Source organism: Ostrea edulis, chromosome 6 (genome assembly GCF_947568905.1).
Source record: "Ostrea edulis chromosome 6, xbOstEdul1.1, whole genome shotgun sequence".
Classification (NCBI taxonomy): domain Eukaryota; kingdom Metazoa; phylum Mollusca; class Bivalvia; order Ostreida; family Ostreidae; genus Ostrea; species Ostrea edulis.
Window position 1 is genome coordinate 21993115 of NC_079169.1, and position 20919 is coordinate 22014033.

At 34.2% G+C, this 20919-nt stretch overlaps 1 protein-coding gene across 3 annotated transcripts in view; it reads left to right on the top strand.

Annotated features, from left to right (window-relative positions):
* LOC125683103 (inactive phospholipase C-like protein 2) overlaps positions 1-20560 on the top strand; it is an 80295-nt gene extending 59735 nt beyond the window's left edge. For 2 of the 3 annotated variants that reach the window (XM_048923891.2, XM_048923892.2), the window contains 6 exons: positions 2002-2187; positions 4129-4197; positions 6623-6676; positions 6855-6947; positions 14799-14894; positions 15088-20560. In XM_048923891.2, coding sequence (XP_048779848.2) covers positions 2002-2187; positions 4129-4197; positions 6623-6676; positions 6855-6947; positions 14799-14894; positions 15088-15174 — 585 coding nt within the window. In that variant the 3' untranslated portion in view covers positions 15175-20560. Of the gene's footprint in view, positions 1-1164; positions 1345-2001; positions 2188-4128; positions 4198-6622; positions 6677-6854; positions 6948-14798; positions 14895-15087 lie in introns of those variants that run through there. The other variant, XM_048923893.2, reaches the window with a different exon arrangement.
* The last annotated feature ends 359 nt before the right edge of the window (positions 20561-20919 follow it).

Sequence of the window (20919 nt, forward strand, 5' to 3'; positions counted from 1 at the left end):
AAGACCATCAGATTCACATAGCAGCCGTCCAAAAGTAACCACACGTCAAGACCGTCAGATTCGACTGGCACATCTACGTAACCGGTTTCTGCCTGCCATTGTTACAGCAAACCAGATAGCTGGTAGGAACAGCAACAGAATTTCTGTCCAAATGGTATGTATTCGGCTTAGGGAGGTAGGGTTACACTCAAGACACCCAGTAATTGGACTCATGTTTACACGATGTCATCGTACAGCACGCTTACACTGGGCCAATGCACATATAATTTGGAACCATATTCGGTAGCAAAATGTGCTGTTTATTGATGAATTTCAGTTTGTACTTTGTCATAGCGATGAAAGGATGAGAGTCTATTGATGGCAGAAAGAGATACTGTGACGCTTGCGTGCATGAAAGGTTTAGTGGTGAGAGCATAATGGTCTGGGAGCTAAAGAGTTGAGGGCAGTCATACTGGAGTCCGTTATCGAGACAAGATCTGATTTCCTATAGTGCAGCCATTTATTGCGAGGTTTAGAAATGACCATATGTTTCAGAAGGACAATGCTCGGTGTCATGGGGCTCACATTTGTATGAAGTATCTTGAACAGAATAACATTGAGATTCTGCCTTGCCAGCATTATCTCCAGACTTATCCCCAACTGATCATCTCTGGGATGAGCCTGACAGACGAGTGCAGAGACTCCCGAATCCACAAGAAACGACGGAACAATTACAAGCTGCATTGCTAGAAGAGTGGAACAACATACCACAGGCTGCAATGCAAGAAGTAATTGCATCCATGAGGTGTAGATTGAGAGCTGTGATCGATGCAAATGGCAGACATACTTGTTATTAGTATTTCAATTTTGTATTCTGAGGCATCCACTTTTGTGTAACCACTACATTTCATAGAAATCAAATTTATAAATAGGCTTTTGTTGTTCTTTTTGGTTCACCTTCTTGTTGATAAAAAACTGTTCTATACATTTATATTTCATGCAAGGAATTAAGTATGAATTATAGATTGTCTGTATCGATTCTTTATTTTGCCTAGTACATGTATTTAAATGGTATGTTTTGGTGGTTTTTTGTATTTTGTTGTTTTTTTTAGAAGTTCAAGTGAACTTTTCTGATCACCCATAGTCCGTCTGTAAACTTGACATGTTTTTTTACTTCTTCTCTAGTACCACCAATTTCAACCAATATTGGTACATAGGATCCATGGGTGAAGGGGTTTTAAACTTGTTCAAATGAAGGGTCATGTCCCCTTCCAAAGAGATATAATCAATAAAAGGTGGTAAAAAGGGTCATTTAAAGATCTTTTCAAGAACCACTGGGCTAGAAAAGATGAAACTTTCCTTACAATTTAGTGTAGATTATGAATTGTTCAAATCATGGGTGGGGGAGGGGTGGGGTTAGGAAAAGGCTTCAATAGGGATTTTTACATTGGAATAAGTCTTTTAAAATGTTCTTATCAAGAACCACTGGCCATGATTTGGGGATCAAACTTTACCGACATGTATACATGAATGAAATGGAAAAATCTTAAAATTCTCTAAGAAATCTTCTCTAGAACAGTAAGGCCATACCATGTTAGCCTCATTGATGCATTCCCATGTTTTGTGAATTCAAGTTCGGTTAAGGCATAACCCCATGGTTGGGGTTTCAGAATTTGTCATGGGATTAAAGAGGATAAACAAAAATTTAGAAAGCAGGGCTAAGGTAACCCAGGTGAACATTGTGGCCCATGTGCCTCTTGTTGTTTTATATGCTATATAAATGCTATTTTAAGATCCATTATCAGAGAAGAAATTAAATTAAAACATGACATCAGAATATGTTTGATGTATACAAGCAAAATTTCATGATCATGTTTTGTAGAAATATGATACAAGTTTAAGCATCATGGGGGTCATTTTTCTACTTGGTACTTCGGGTGAGAAAAAAAGGATATGTAACTGATAAAGGTACTGTTTTTGACACTGTGTAGGTAATTTAAAACTTTTTGAATTGACTTGTAGGTTGCCATCCAGCCACTGCGAGATGGCACAGACCTCAGGGACAATGTACAGATAACTTTGGCAGATTTCAAAGAAACCTGTGGCTTATCTCCTATTGCCAACATCAAACAGTGCTTCCGTTTAATGAGTACTCGACTGTCTAACTCAACAGAACAGGCAAATCTGTCACTCATAATGAGTGGAGATGTAAGTCGTGATTCACTACAGATTCTGACAAATTTTGTGTCTTGTGTAATGGGTTTTCCTCCAGATTTCTTTTGTGTCTTGTGTAATGGGTTTGCTTCCAGATTTCTTTTGTGTCTTGTGTAATGGATTTTCTTCCAGATTTCTTTTGTGTCTTGTGTAATGGATTTTCTTCCAGGTTTCTTTTGTGTCTTGTGTAAAGGGTTTTCTTCCAGATTTCTTTTGTGTCTTGTGTAATGGATTTTCTTCCAGGTTTCTTTTGTGTCTTGTGTAAAGGGTTTTCTTCCAGATTTCTTTTGTGTCTTGTGTAATGGGTTTGCTTCCAGGTTTCTTTTGTGTCTTGTGTAATGGGTTTGCTTCCAGATTTCTTTTGTGTCTTGTGTAATGGGTTTTCTTTCAGATCTCTTTTGTGTCTTGTGTAATGGGTTTTCTTCCAGATTTCTTTTGTCTCCAGGTTTGAACATATGTTATATATTATTGCACCAAAGAAACAAGATTGTTTAAAGTATATGTGATATCTACAGTTGCCTTATAGTGGAAAATATTAAGTCATCTACACACTTGCATAGGATTTAAAGTAAATTTTTAATCAAATTCAAGGCAATTTATAGCGTAGAGCATAAAGAAATAACTAAAGTTATCAAGATTCGTAGGGTCAAATTCTTGTGAAAATAAGCAGGATCATGAGAACTTGATTTTGTGATTAAAGAGTGATAATTCTTTACCTGTACAATAATTCAGTTTCCCCTGTTCATGGTGGATTTAAGATAAAAAAAACCCAGCAGAAATTAATACTCAACAAACATTAATATTGCTTGTACAGTACACCAGGATCAGTACAATGACCTTGTTGTGAAGGTTACCATATATTCTCGCATATAAGTCAACCCGCATGCAAGTCAGGGACCTGTTTTTCAGAGAATTTATAGGAATTTCAGATTGACCCTTATAGAAGTCAAATTGATTTTTTTTTTTTATCAGATTGCCCATCAACTCTGTTAATACATGTACCTATTTTCTAGCAAGAGTTGTTTCTCTTTGATGTGCCAGTACATATTTTCTGAACGTCGATCTCGATATTTGTTACCAATAACTCCATGTTATATACACTAAATGAATAAGAAAATAATTTTACAGAGCTGATATTTTTTCCCTTTGGCTTGGACTTCTGATTTTACCCCCAAACAAATTGGATATCTGAAATAGAAATTCAGTTACGAGATGCTCACTGACCATGCTTTTTAATATTGGGGGGGGGGGGGGGTGTTCACTATCCAAGCCATACCTCAGGTAATATACAGTGCGGTCAGATAATTGGATGATCAATTGTAAAATTTATAATAGATAACTGGAATCCAATTCACTGCGGGCACTGTGTTTGTATAATGACATTCCAAATAAGGGCTATTTAAAATGATATATATAGGTAAATGAAAGAAAGAAAAACATCCACCTGAAAATTTTGAGATGTAGGGAATATCTAGTGCAGTGGTTTCAAACTTTGATTATAAACTACAGAGTACTGATGTACTGTACTAGTGGTAATCAGGTTCATTCTTAGTGAAATGTTCACATCAAAAATGCTGAATTAAATTTCACTCGTGACATTGCAGTGGTAAGTACTCAGGATTGTTATTTTGCGATTTATATGATCACTCATGTTACTGATTAAACTGACATTAACGCAGTAAAAACACTGTCCAGTGTCGCAATTCACAAGTTTTGTGGTGAGAATTTTTTTTACAGTTGTAGTATGCACGTAAAAGTCAGACATAGACTTCAGAGTCAAAATTTTACTTCTTCTCCCCCCCCCCCCCCCCCCCCCCCCCCCAAAAAAAAACCAAACTACTTGTATGCGAGTATTTATGGTACTTGATCAATTTGCAGATCCTTTGTAAAATGTTTTATATATTATAAGTACATAGGGTATTGTTTTTTCTTCAGTATCCAAGCTTAGAAGCTCAGGGCAACCTTCCAGACATTTTGAAGAAAGCTCTCATTTCTTTTGATGAGGTTTGTGTCTGTTATTCCAAATCTTGATTCATCACATTGATATAGAGATGTATAGGTATATAATGACACAGATACATGTAGATAATGATATAGAGATGTATAGGTATATAATGACACACAGATACATGTAGATAATGATATAGAGATGTATAGGTATATAATGACACACAGATACATGTAGATAATGATATAGAGATGTATAGGTATATAATGACACAGATACATGTAGATAATGATATAGAGATGTATAGGTATATAATGACACACAGATACATGTAGATAATGATATAGAGATGTATAGGTATATAATGACACAGATACATGTAGATAATGATATAGAGATGTATAGGTATATAATGACACACAGATATAGGTAGATAATGATATAGAGATGTATAGGTATATAATGACACACAGATACATGTAGATAATGATATAGAGATGTATAGGTATATAATGACACAGATACATGTAGATAATGATATAGAGATGTATAGGTATATAATGACACAGATACATGTAGATAATGATATAGAGATGTATAGGTATATAATGACACACTGATATAGGTAGATAGTGATATAGAGATGTATAGGTATATAATGACACACAGATACATGTAGATAATGATATAGAGATGTATAGGTATATAATGACACAGATACATGTAGATAATGATATAGAGATGTATAGGTATATAATGACACACAGATATAGGTAGATAATGATATAGAGATGTATAGGTATATAATGACACAGATACATGTAGATAATGATATAGAGATGTATAGGTATATAATGACACACAGATACATGTAGATAATGATATAGAGATGTATAGGTATATAATGACACACAGATACATGTAGATAATGATATAGAGATGTATAGGTATATAATGACACAGATATAGGTAGATAATGATATAGAGATGTATAGGTATATAATGACACACAGATATAGGTAGATAATGATATAGAGATGTATAGGTATATAATGACACAGATATAGGTAGATAATGATATAGAGATGTATAGGTATATAATGACACACAGATACATGTAGATAATGATATAGAGATGTATAGGTATATAATGACACAGATACATGTAGATAATGATATAGAGATATATAGGTATATAATGACACACAGATACATGTAGATAATGATATAGAGATGTATAGGTATATAATGACACAGATACATGTAGATAATGATATAGAGATATATAGGTATATAATGACACACAGATACATGTAGATAATGATATAGAGATGTATAGGTATATAATGACACAGATACATGTAGATAATGATATAGAGATGTATAGATATATAATGACACACAGATATAGGTAGATAATGATATAGAGATGTATAGGTATATAATGACACACAGATACATGTAGATAATGATATATATATATTATTACTACAGTAACTTGATCCGAAGAGTCGGATCACGTCGAGTTGACAGGCACGGATCATCAGATCACACGAGACGCGAAGCGTCGAGTTTGATCTGATGATCCGCGCCTGTCAACGAGACGTGATCTAACTCTTCGGATCAAGTTACTGTAGTAATGATAAATTTATTATATACCCCCTTCTGCATTTTAAATCCACATTTCTAAGATAATAAATGTAATCCAAACTATCAAAAACACAGACATACCATGAAATTATGTTTTGTGTACGCAGTTTCGTTTGTGACGCGGTCAACATTTTCCACAAATAATGTTGCATTGATGCATTGTGACGTCATCAGTTTCAGAGGATACTGATACGGAATCAGAAAACCACAGTGTGGTGATCCGGAAAACCGGATCACACGCTGTGAAATCCACAGTATCAAAGAACGATACATTGATGGGTATATAATAAAGAGATGTATAGGTATATAATGACACACAGATACATGTAGATAATGATATAGAGATGTATAGGTATATAATGACACACAGATACATGTAGATAATGATATAGAGATGTATAGGTATATAATGACACACAGATACATGTAGATAATGATATAGAGATGTATAGGTATATAATGACACACAGATACATGTAGATAATGATATAGAGATGTATAGGTATATAATGACACACAGATATAGGTAGATAATGATATAGAGATGTATAGGTATATAATGACACACAGATACATGTAGATAATGATATAGAGATGTATAGGTATATAATGACACACAGATACATGTAGATAATGATATAGAGATGTATAGGTATATAAATACTGGGCAGTATAGATAGATAACAGAGATCCCAAGCCATGTAATGATAGAGATACATAGACAAGCACTGATAGCCCACTGAACTGTCCAGAAAATCCAATCAATGAGCGGAAAATTTCAATAGTCATATAGAACAATAGAGATACATAATAATATTCCATTTCTTTTAGCTGGTTGCTGAAATTAAGAATTTGCTAGAAAATGCAGACACAGTTTATGAAAGGGTAAGTTCTCCACCATTGCTAATGGTTCATTATATTATAAATTGTTTCTCTGTTATACAATGTGCAAGAGAATGCAAAGTAGAATTTATCATTTATGCTTTTAAAATCCGACATGATATTGCATTCTTTGAATGTGAATGAAGTATTTAAATGTGTATGACATGTTTTTTACATACAGTTGCTGCATTGTAAGAGAGCAGGAACGGAGTGGCATGAAGATCTTGAAAACGTTTGCCAACAGGCGGGACTAAAGGGCAAAAAGTTATCCAAGGTAAAGAGTGCTGTCAGAGCGTGAAGTCGGAGCATTTGTAAACTTTACAGTTTGATTACTGCACACAGACCATTTGATTGCTAAATTGTTGGAACTGCAGGGCTCGAAATTAGCGAGAAATACTCGCAAAATGTGAGTACATTTGAAAAATAGCGAGTAAAAATAGTGGACACTTGAAAATTTTAGCGAGTGGTGATTTACAAACTATGATCGTATCGTATCCGTTTTATACGGTAATGCGCCATTCGCTTTTCTTAAGCTTGCACTCTGAATCATAGAAATGCTTACATGAACGATCGATTTCAACAACCGTTTCTATCCGGATTTTTCTTTTACGATTTTTAAGAAACTCGGAGTCAAACAAATGCTTTAGAGGTCGGACATCACGTTATGATGAAAAATACATGTGCCACGAGTCCTGTTCACCTATAGGGGTGATTAAATTGAATTCGAAGTATGAGGTTTTTGTTATCCATTTATCTAAGAAGAAAAAAAATGTCGGAGTCTATGTTTTACCAAGTCTTCCGGTAGTTATTTTTATCGGAATCATGAGAATGTCCTATCTAAATCAATTTATTGTCATATTGAGGTCGGGTTGTAGTGATGACACGAGTGCACTGCTCACTGCGTAGATGATTATCAAAAAAGTCCATGGGGCTCATGATCGTGCTGCTTATAAAACCATGAGTCCCGGATGCGCTTTGAAAAATCACTAGTGACAACTCTGATGTGGCATGAAATTGGACCTGCGGTAAACAGGTTGTGGATTAGAGGTGCGATAATCAAGAGACCTAAACATGACTTACGTAACTTAGTGTCTTGTCCAAACGATGCCTGTTGACCCACAAGGCTCAGTAATGAATAGTGATGGGGAAAATACATGTAATTGATTTAAAAAAAAAAAAACATGAAAAAAGAGCACTGCTTCATTATTTTTATTTTAGCTTGTAGGTTTTCATTTTAGCCTGTGGATTTTTTACCCACAGGCTAAAATTAGCCTGTGGTAGAAAAAGTTAATTTCGACCCCTGAACTGAGGATTCACAAGTGAAAAATTAGTGGCATTTTTTATTACTTTTCTTGCATCTTTCAGGATAATGGCTACACCAAATGCTGGTGGTACAATTTTACCATCGAAAGAGTGATACGAAATTATTTCATATGCATTTTTTGTGTTTTTGATGAATAATGAAAAATGTATTTTGTTTGCTAATAAGAGATTTTAAAAAGCACTCAGGTGACCTCTTCATCTGTTGTCATTCATTTCGTTAACAATTGAACATTTTTTTTCATCTGTCCTCATTTGTTTCATTGACAATTGAACATTTTAAACTTCTTCTTGGTAACTACCATTTCAATTCTTTTCAAATTTGGTATGAAGCATCTATGGGACAAGAGGGACATAAAATGTAAAAATTTGGGACTCCTGCACCCCTGGGGCCTTAGGAGCGGGACAGAAACTGCCAAAATTGACCAATTTTCAAAAATCTTCTCTATACGACTGCATATTTCTAAGACAAACTAAATGCATAGTGATGTAGAACAGGGAAGTCTCTACAGAAATGTAAATTTCATGATCTCCAGGGCAGAGGTTCTGCCTTCAGGTTGGGACAAAACTTGGTATACATTGGTATACATATTTGTTAAACATTTAGATAATATCTTCTTTAATGCTATTGATACTAAATTGAAACTAAATACATGTAGATATTTAGAAGGAGTAGGTAGTCCTTTACCAAAATTTTAAATTTCATGATCCTTAAGGGTAAAGGTTTGGTTCCAGGGTGGAGCAAAAATTATTATGATGATTATTGTTATTATCATTTGAAAGACTTCCAGTTGCTGATACGGTTTAAAGCTAAATGCATATTTTGGAAAAGCAAAATTGTGAATTTCGAAACCTCAGTGTTTTAACTTTAGGGTGGGTCCAAATTAGTCATACCATGTTAAAGGACACATCGCATGTTTCTGAACTTTTTAATTTTTTCAGCAAAATTAATTCATTTCATGCCTAAAACTACTTTACATATGTTTTAAATGAAACAGTTTGCGTAGTTTTCGAGTATAAAAGTGATGAAAATCAAATTTTGCGATATGCATATTTTCTTCGATATTTTAAGTGCCATTATCTGTGACGTCATATGCGACCTCGAGCGAGATTTGTAAACAGTTGTTAGCCATTTCATAAACAGAGTAGATTTAATTGACAAAAAAACAATTATCACATTAACGGCTTGTAAATAACACTGCATTAGGGTGTTTTGTGCCATTTAAGGGTGTACTGCTGTCAGTAGAGAGGATTTGGACTGGGTTTTTTTCAATTTTCGAAGGAAGGTATGAGGGACAAGATGTGAATATTTTTTGTCAGCACAGCAACTTTGCCATAAAAAAAACCCAGTAGAATTTGTCCCTGTACTTTTTCAAACAGGCACTTGGACAAAGACGTAGATAAACTGCGAGAAAATGGTTCTATCAAAGCTACGCACTGTTACATATAGGGCTACGGCATATGCTTTCTGTTCTGCTCTCAAATTCAATACACGCACCAACTGACCTTGACCTTGTAAAAACATATAGGCAGAACTTGTGATCGGAGTTTCTACCAACTGGTAGTTTTAAAAAAGATATTTAATTATAAAAGATAATTGAACTTTTAATTATAAATAATAAAATATGATATTTTCCAACGTTGAATTGAATTATAATTAGGCCTAATGCTTTCCTTTTTTTTAAGGAACGCGTACGTAACAACAACAGCACGCCGCGCTCCCACTTCCTAAGTTTGTTTGTTTGGTTTTTTAGCTGTTTTTCGCCACACTCAACAATTTTTCAGTTGTCTGGTGGCGTCCAGTTTTTATTGGTGGAAGAAAGAACCCAGTTACAATGTAACTAGGAAGAGACCACCGACCTTCCGAAAGTAAACTGGGAAACTTTCTCACTTAACGGCGCGACACTTCCTAAGTAACAACATGTAGATTAAAAAAATGATTAATAAAATTGCTTGAATAGAATAATTTAAAAGTATTGTGATTTTCACTAAAAATCTGATCATTTTTATTTATTTATTTTGAAATGCACCCGTGACAGTAGGACTAGTTGTCAATGATACGTAATCGTATCATAATTTAGGCCTATCTAACTTATCCAAAAATAAATATAATAATAATTGCACTGTTTATTAGCTCTTCTGAGCCGAAGGCTCAAAGAGCTAATGCTATGGCCATTTGTGCGGTGTGCGTAAACTTTTTAGAAAAAGGGCTATAACTCAAGAACCCCTTGGCCAATTTTTTTTCAAATTTGTTACAGGGTATCATTGGCCCAAGGGCTTTCATACATACTAAATAGAGGGATGTGACCCTTTAACAAGGGGAGATAATCAGGAAAATACAAACAAAAGTAGTGGTTGCTAAAAAATCTTCTTCTCAAGAACCACTGGGCAGATTATCACCAAACTTACACATAAGGATGAGGATATGTTGTAGATTAAAATTTGTTCAAGGCATTACCCTGGGGCAAAGGGCGTGGTCTCAAGGTCACTTCAAAGTTGACCTAAATTTATATTTCCTTAAATCTTTGATATTTTAGTCATTATAAGGACTAGGATCATCAAATTTTGACAGTTGATGCATCTTAGGACCTTGTGTCAAGTTGTCTCAAAAGTAGGTCACGGTGACCTACTTTTTGAATTTTGCAGGTATTTATTTTAAAATTAATTTTGATGCATATCTTGGACACTTTGAAGCCTATGATCATCAAAACTTGTCAGTTGGTGGATCATGGGACCTTGAAATGCGTCAACTGAAAAATAGGTCACCGTGACCTACTTTCTGAATTTCATGGCTTATCATTTATAGATATATTTTAAGTTGTTATTTCAAATACCGAGAGGTTTAGAATCATCAAATCTTGTAAGTTGATGCATCTTGAGGCCTTGAAACATATTTATAAAAAAGTAGGTCACAGTGACCTACTTTTTGAATTTTGCAGATATTCAAATTTCACATTTTCAATTTTAGATGCATATTTTGGGCACTGTAAAACCTAGGATCATCAAACTTTGTCAGTTGATGCGTCTTCAGTCTTCGGTTTGTGTCGACCAAAAAGTAGGTCACCGTGACCTACTTTTGGTATTTGACAGCTAAATTACTATATTTCAGACACTATTTGACCTACAATCATCAAACTTTGTCAGTTGATGCATCTTGAGCTTACGGAGTGTGTCGACCAAAAAGTAGGTCACCTTAACCTACTATTGGAATTGGACGGCTATATTTATATATTTCAGATACTATTTGACCTACAGTCATCAAACTTTGTCAGTTGATGGGTCTTGCATGTTCGAAGGGTTTCGACCAAAAAGTAGGTCACCTTGACCTACTTTTGGAATTGGACGGCTATATTTATATATTTCAGATACTATTTGACCTACAGTCATCAAACTTTGTCAGCTGTTGGGTCTTGCATGTTCGAAGGGTTTCGACCAAAAAGTAGGTCAACTTGACCTACTTCTGGAATTGGACGGCTATATTTATATATTTCAGATACTATTTGACCTACAGTCATCAAACTTTGTCAGTTGATGCGTCTTGCATGTTCAAAGGGTGTCGACCAAAAAGTAGGTCACCTTGACTTACTTTTGGAATTGGACGGCTATATTTATATAATTCAGATACTATTTGACCTACAGTCATCAAACTTTGTCAGTTGTTGGGTCTTGCATGTTTGAAGGGTGTTGACAAAAAAGTAGGTCACCTTGACTTACTTTTGGAATTTGACGGCTATATTTATATATTTCAGATACTATTTGACCTATAGTCATCAAACTTTGTCAGTTGATGGGTCTTGCATGTTCAGAGTTCGCTGACCAAAAAGTAGGTCACCATGACCTACGATTGGAATTTGACAGCTATATTTCAATATTCAGATACTAATTGGCTTAAAATCATCAAACTTTGTCAGTTGATATTTCTTGGGTTCTCAAAATGTGTAAACCAAAAAGTAGGTCACATTGACCTACTTTTTTGAATTCTTAGGATTTAACTAAGATTTAGAATACTAAGAGGCTAAGAATAGAAATGGTGGGGTTGTACAATTTATCAGAAGAGCGATTCTAGGCCCTTGGGCCTCTTGTTTTAGAAAAGCAACAACGCTAATTACAGTTGTTTAAAGAAATGGCATTATCAAATAGTGTTTAGATAGCGATCTCATGTAAACATTATTTACATGTACAGTGGAACCCCGTTATTACGTTCCCCCTTTAATACGTTAGTCCGCATATTACGTTGGAATTTGAAAGCACAAAACCATTTCTTAACAAAACCTATATAAAATAGACCTCGTTATTACGTTGCCCTAACATGCCGGGAATCGGTATTACGTTGTAAAAATTCCGACAAAAACGTAATAAACCCCTAATTATTCAATAATGATTCTCAAAATAATAAGCCATTCACACCTTGACTGTCTTGAGGCAGTCACCACGTAAATTTCCTGGTCTGTTTGGGGATTAGAGACGCTTGACTGATCACGCTTCGATAGATCTAACGACATCAATACAGGTGAATACCTCGTATCGAAGCCAGTGATAAACAATTAAATAATGTTTATTTAGACATTGTACTCTATGAAATTTACTTCATTTTTCATATTTTGATAATCGAAGAAATAATTTCTCAACCACCTGAGTGTTCAGCATAGTGTGATTACCTTCGCTATTAAAACTCTATTTACGGACAGCTTTGGTACCGAACATAAAAGACAAGATTTATCGTAGCATCGTTAAAACCGCTTGGGTAACTGCTTGGACATAGGTGACGAAAGGTGGTCAATTAAAAAATTGTCCGTTGTTTGGACATGCAGCTTGGGTGTTCGTAAATCTCGTCCATACATACACCGATCAAACTGTCCTGTGTTATCGGCCGATTCGCGCACGGCATTTACCTCAGTGAATATTCTAAAATCCCTTGATGCGCACGTGATTTTAGTGCCATCATTTAGCGTTATAAATGAAATCTTCGTGCATCATTATATATATATTTTTTTTTTATGTGGATTGCGCTTAAATTGTTCTCCGTGTTTATCGTTGGTGAGAAAAGTGTGTAAGTGTTGGGTATCGTGTGCGTTTTGTGTCTATAGTTTTGTTGTTTTGGGGTGGGATTTTATTTTTATTGTGTTGTGTATTGTGTAATTAGAGAACTTAATAAAACGATGTTTTGTTATTTTTTTAATACGAATGTTGAATACGAACCGGAACGAGTTATTGATAGAAATTTACATGAACGCATTGTTTTAAAGTTGAACAAAATGGCGGTCCAAACGAATGCAGAAAAAACAACGTTTATCAAAACATCCTTATGTATCCTACACCAGAAATAAAGAAAAAGGATAAGAACATGAAGAATTACGGACATTAAAGATAAGATGTAAATAAAACAAAGTATAATAGTCTTTTAAACAAAGAAACAGTAAAGATATATTCACACACCCCTTCACGGAGTACCAACGGACGATATACAATTTCCAAATGATATTTTTAACGGATTTCACTGGGAACGTTTATTACGTTGCCCCCGGTATTACGTTATTTTATCGTGACAAAATGGAAAACGTAATAACGGGGTTCTGTACTCGCAAATGCAGATGTCATACTCGCTTTCCTTGCTACATTTGGGTCGCTATTTGTATGCATTGGTGGCTAAAAGATATAAGACTCGGGAAATTTGTCAACATCGAAATAAATGTTATCCAAGGTAAATAAATTAGGCCCCTAAAACCCGAGTTTTTAAGAATATCTAACACTACTTTTACAACAAGTTGATCGACGAAGGTCGCATATGACGTCACTGTACCACATGACTACCTATCTAATTAAATAGGCATTTTGAAATCGGGGCTTAGATTTAAGTCCGTATTGAGGCTAATTATTGCAATACTTCAGCGAACGAACTATTACAATTAATTTCTATAAGCATAAGGAAAACAAAATGCCTTTCATCAGTATAGGCACTTTCAAGGGCATTTAAGTAATAAGAACACATCGTTTTTGATACTGTTCTTGAATATTGGAATTTATCTTAGATATTCAGAACAGGAAATTTTTTCTAGAATTCATAGCCCTTGGGACTATACTTTAAAATATTCAGGTGACCAATAAGGCCTTTAGGCCTCTTGTCAATATTCAAATCATGCATCAAATCACAGCAAAATTTGGATTTTAACATTTCTTATTTGCAAACAAAACACCTTTTTATGCCCCTAGAATCGAATATTTGGGGGCATCTAGTGTTTGTTTGGCCTATCTCTCTCTATGTATATCTGTCTATTGGGGAGGGGGGGGGGGGGGCCTTAACTTTTACAAAATAAGAGGTAGACCTTTCATATTTTGTGTGTGTATTTCTTGTGAGAAGACCTTTCCATTGGTATCAAATTTGTTGACCATGTGATCTTGAAATTTCACTAGAATGTTGTAGGTTGGCGGCATCAGTGTTTCACAAACTCGTCTTGTTTTTTATTTTTAGAAAAAAAACCACAATAAAAATACATATAAAATGATTGAGAGCTTGCATTACTCTTGATGGTGGTATTGTACTCCATATGCTATTTTATGTTTTTAAAAAGACCCATTAATTAAAATTTTGATGTAGCTTAATGTATCTTTGATCTGCAAGGTACAGCCACTTTTGTTTTGTTTGAAATAAATTTTTAAAAAATTTGACAGTTTATACCTCATTATATATAGCCATTTTTCTGAAATCTTGATATTTTGAATAGTGTCCAGCTCTCCATAAGAAATCACACTAAATTACCTTTTGCTGAGTTTTGTTTTATGAACATTTGCAATCTTTTATTTACAGGCTATGGAGAACTTCTCATGGAATATTAGGGTATTAAAAGGACAAGCAGATTTAATAAACCAAGCCAAAAAAGAAAACCAAGAATATCTGAGACAAGTCAGTGTATCTTATTAATGTTTGAAAGTCAAATATTATTTTATGTAACGAGTAATTAAATCCAAATCATTTCAATACAGATCATAAAATTTAGTAATATCATATCCTTAGTAGGGAGGCCTTTATATGCTCACATACAGTACACATTTGGTAGATTATCAATTTTTATAATATTCTGTTTTTTGTGATTTAGATCACAGAAGCAGCACAATCAATGGGAGCTGGAAAATTCAGCGAGGGTCAGATTGATATGCCCGAGACACTGGATAGTCCATTATGATGATGTCCCAGTTGCCGTTGTCTGCACTGGTACGATTTTCCAGGGATGCAACTGACAATGAAACCACAAGCAAGGAAACCCACCAGGGCTCAATGCGTCTACACCAATGTTGAAACTCATCAAGCTACTTCCCAGCTGATTAAAATGAATGCCAAAACATTATTGTTGTTAGGTGTTAAACATAGGATGTTGCTGGCCGACATACCAAGTTGTCAGAATCTCATGTGATAGTTGGAGAGTCAGCTTTTTCTTTCCAGGGTTAAGTTTCTCTGTATTGTAGTCTAACCCCTAAATTTCTTATACAGTACATAAATGTAGAATAATACAATAAATAGGGTCCGAAGGATATTTTTTTTTTTTTTAAATCGTCCATTGTGTTCAAAGTAGATTATCCCACAATGTTGATGTTTACTCGAGGTTGAATCAGTATATTTTGTTATAGAGCTGCATTTGTATGTACTTGTGCACTTACTATATTATATACTTTAGAGATTGTAGAGGGATATTTATTTGATGTTGACTTCTGTCTGACACATCGTGTGTTCCTTTGTGATCTAGTCTAAGTCTTGCCAGGATCATACACTGTATATGATTATAAATCTGTGATTTTTAAGCTGTCATTAGATTTGTTTGCAGTAACGAAAAACCAATACTAGAAACGTATGTTAGCACTGCATGATATGTGATATATACATGTATTTCGTTTATTTTTTTTTCACACTTAGCAATGCGAATACATGTATATCACTCAAAGGCAATATGTTGCAAATTTTTATAATAATTTGTGTACAAAATAAAAAGTTAAATAAATCGGTATACTCGTAGAAGCTAAATGTTGTGAGTGGTAAATGTTAGGGCATAAATACAGTAGCTGTGATGTGATGATAGGTCTGGCCCGTGTCCTCGCCTGTATAGATGTACGTGTGCCACAATCATCTAAGTAACTTAAACCATATGCTGTGTAATTGGTAGCTTCTGCGGTTGTCCATTGTCTGCGGAATTTAGAGGATAGGAAAAATCTGCAAAATTACAATGGCTAAATATATATAGGTATATATAGATATAATGCAACCTTATAAACTGGAAATGTAGAAAATATTTTGCTTCCACTTAGGGATCATATTGCATAAATTTCCAACCGCAGAGAATATCTATTATATGGTGTAATTACCCTGTAATGTCCTAATAACTTCAGGTAGCTCATATAAATTTTTAACCATTTTAATATTAGTGCTAGCATATGTTTAATAATATTTCATGTCAAGAACAGATTGGTTGGAGTTCTGATATTGATACTCTAAGAAACTTTGCCAAATCAACCATTTTTGGTTTCTGTGTGTTTGTAAGCTCGACTTTTCCTGTGAATTGGGATTTTAATCTGCAGTCACCATCTGATGTGAATTAGCACTCTCCACCCTAAGAATACTTACTGAGACTGTCTTGTGTTTGGCATACATATAGTATGTAGCAGAAATTTTTAAAGTGTTTACTAGTTTCGTTTGGATATGATATAATTTTTTTTTTTTGCAACTGTACATAAGTTAATCCATAACAATAGATGCTTTGCAATGTATATGATTTAGCAAAAGGTCATGTTTGCCAAAGGCGCTTAAAAAGGAATGCACCACCAAATGTATTACATTTACAGTACGTGTATTATGTATTTCATGTCCTTGTCAATTTACATCAAGCCCTATACTGACTTAATTTTATTGCGTACATATCTCTGAGACAATGAGATGATCAACAAAGTTGATTTTGCATAAAGAAATAAACCTTATTGAACCGCTCATCACGGTTTTGTAACCTAAATGACTATAGCAGCCTTACTGCACCTCCATAATTGTGATACACCTCTATAATTGTTTCACATAGTTCTCCATACTTTAAAATTGATACATAAAAACCCAAATACAATATTTAGAATTTTTGATATGTTTTCTTAAGAATGGTTTACATTGTTAAATATTGTCTTGCGTAGGCCATAATAATGTTTTATCTTGCCTGAGCCTAAGGCATAGAGATTTTCTGATGTATATATATAAACTACCACACTTGTCAGGGATGTTCCTGGAGTGGCCCAGAGAAGGTGTTGCTAGCTTTAGAATGATCAAAATTTGATTAATTGTAGCCCTGTTGTTCTAGACAAGGTTTTCACCAATATAAAACTTTGTTTACAGCGGTGTAAGCGTTATGATCCTACAGTCTGATTTTTCGCAGCCTTCATTGGTAGAAACACTATTTTCTGTCATACTTTATGTTCAAAACAAAGAATCTCATTTTTGACATAGAAAATTATTATGATGTTTTGTTGTTGATAGTGTAATATTATGTTTTATAGGAAAAATACCTACTTTGTGTATGTGAGGAGGTTGCTTTTTATGCCCCCATGTTACAGATCAGAGGGCATATTGTTTTTGGTTTGTCTGTCCAAAATCAACCTTGCTCAGAACTTTTGAATGGTGAGTGATAGGGTTTTCATATTTCATGTGCATTCCTTGTGACAAGACCTTCCTTTTGGTACCAAAGTTTTGACCTACATTTAAGAAAAGTAAATCTAAGCAATTTATCCTAAATTATTTAAAGTAGGGCTTTCATAATTTGTAAATAGATTCCTTATAACAAAACCTTTATTTGTTTCTTTATTGCCAATTGTGGCTAATAGTGTTTCACAAAAACGCTTTGTTTTATCAGGTTTGTTTTTTACATCAGCATTTATTTTTTTCTTTTGTAATGACATCCCGAGATCTTCAGTTTCCTTTGTCATGTAAATATAAAAAAAGATGAGGAGATAAATAAATGACTAATATATTTATAGGGTTGCCATCTGTCTCTGGTTTGCAGTTAATTTTTTTTTTTCATAAGCATTCAGCCATAAGTTTTTAGTTGCAATATTAATGAATTTGTGAAAAAAGAGGACATAATCTTGGACTTGTATAATGGATTTAACATTTTCAAATATCAAAAATTTTCCACATCTTCTGTTGTATAACTTACACATAGATCGATTATCATCATCTATGATGCTTGTTTGATGAGAGTACAAGTAATGCCCGATTTTCAGAGAGCCCAAATTTTCATCTGCTTTATCAAAGCTACCTTTATTTTGCTATTTTATGCATCTGATAAGAGATTTGTAGATTTGGAGCTGCAGTCAATTAATGTAGTTGAAACTATGTATTGATTATTATGGATTGTAGATGAATTATATTTTTTTATATTAAACAGGAAAACCAGTATATAAGTTTGAAATGGGGGATGAATGAGTGACGTCTGAATGTTATACCAGTAATCACTTGTTAGATTTCATAAGGTGTATAAAAATAGATTACAATGAGCATAAGGAACTTCAGAGGTTCACAGATTTAAAACCAGGTCCCCATTACAGTAGGGTGTGAGCAGTAGGACAAAGCAAATGACCTGCAAGCAGTGTACGGGGGCGGAGCTAGGGACGGTTTGATGTGGCAGCAAAAGAGACAGGTGTTTGGGGAGCACTTTAAGGCTGCCAATAGACCCAGGACAACACCCGGGGTCTGCATTTTCAGCAATGGTGACATCCAAATGCATGTGTCTAGAAAAAAGATATCAGCAAAATTGCCTGAATTATTGATTTTATCATGAAAGTTAATGATAAAGTAGAAAATGTATCTGCCATTTTAAATTTTTATAGATGTATAACATATAAAAAAATTCAGAAAGACATTTTTACTGTAAGATCATAATTGTTGAAATATGATCAATGTTTGCAATATGCATTTTGCATTATGTTTATCGATAAAAGTCAGTATTTGCTTGTTTTGTGTGGAAGCACTTGTATACGCCCCTGAGTACCTCCTTGCAATGAGGGCTTTGAGTACCATTTGCAAATGATATTCAGTGACCCTGAATTTCAAAGTTGACATCTGTTAGCTGAGAAATTGAAGACTTTGTTACAGTTAGTTTTGATAGGATTACATTGACATTACAAAAAAATTACTCGATCACCTTATGATATCTAATTTCTTCCTTAGAGATTTGATTGTAAGATGCATGTCTTTTAAGATATATCAGAGTAAAAAAAAATGTGATTAAATTGACAATCGTAAGTATGTATATATTTTAAGCACAATATCCTGCTTGGATGAAATATTCCAGTACTATGGAGGCAGAAATGAGTTAATACGTGTAATGATAAATTTCAGAAATTGGATGAAAATCAAGCAGCTAGATCACTTTGTCTTTTATTCACTACTTTGATGATAGCCTAAAACAGATTGATTTGTTGTGATTTCTTATTGGTAAATGCTCACTTTTAAGTGTTTGACAACATGGCATACAAAAAGTAAGCTTCGAGATTGTTGAGATATTGCAATAATTGCCACCCCACCCCCCTTTTTCCAAGATACATGTATGTGATTATTCTGAGCTATAATTTCAGAACTGGATGATAGCATATTAAAAGGAAATTTGTTTATTATATATGATTTAAAGGTATACTATAGCATAATTTTTTTTAGTCTCTGTAAAGTAGCTAGTAACATTTTCGATCTATATTTTATGCTTGTTTGTTTTTTGTACTGTTAAGTTTCTCAGTGAGCATAATGGGCTAGTATTTATATTGCTTCTTTGTTTTATTATACTTGATTGTTTACTGCAAAAGCCGTATTTTTAAGGGAGGAACTTCCCCGTTGAATTTTGATGTACATTTTATTTCCTGTTTCTGTTTTTATTGTTGCTGTCATATTTCTGCGTTTTACGGAGGTTTAACGAATAGAAAATCATCAGAGATCTTCACTTGTTAATACAATATTGTATTATACTTATTGTGTCGTATACTGTCCCAGACACAGAATGAAAGTATTTTATGAAGTAGGAACGAGAGTTTTCTTCAACCCAACTTCAATACAACATGTAATAATGGTTATATTTTTAAATGTGTTGATGTGTCATGTTCTTAAAATCAACACACCATTATTTAACCATGGAAGATTTATATTCTGAAACAATAGAATTATTTGTTCAATTATTCAGTTATTTATTCAATTATTCAGCTGTATAGCTGAATTCTATGCATTTTCCACTTTAAATATCGGAAGACCCCTCTTAAATGATTTATCAATTGCTCTAGAATCGCTAGTCAATCGACTCCTCTGTTCCATGATAAACATGCTTAATGCTTGTTATCAGTTAAGTTCATTGTTTGTTTGACTTGAATTGTTGTGTTCATTGTTTTTGTTAAGAAAACCAAACAGAGATAACAATTTATAGACGGTATTGTCTGTTCCTATTTGTGTACCCTGATGGTTGGGATAAATTGAGCGAAAGTATTTTGTAATCGGTATATTGATTGTATGTACATTGGTCATCATTTTTACACAAGCAATAAATAATGAATAGATTCATAAAACTATGCTTGTCTAATTGAGTGTGTTGGCTTAGAATTAAAGAGGAACGTTGGCACAGTCCTAGGAGACTGGAAAATGTAGCGCAGATCTAACATACAGAGAAAGTGGCAGAGTTCTAGCATACAGAGAATGTGACACAGGTCTAGCATACAGAGAATGTGACACAGGTCTAGCATACAGAATGTGACACAGGTCTAGCATACAGAGAAAGTGGCAGAGGTCTAGCATACAGAGAATGTGACACAGGTCTAGCATACAGAGAATGTGACACAGGTCTAGCATACAGAATGTGACACAGGTCTAGCATACAGAATGTGACACAGGTCTAGCATACAGAGAAAGTGGCAGAGGTCTAGCATAC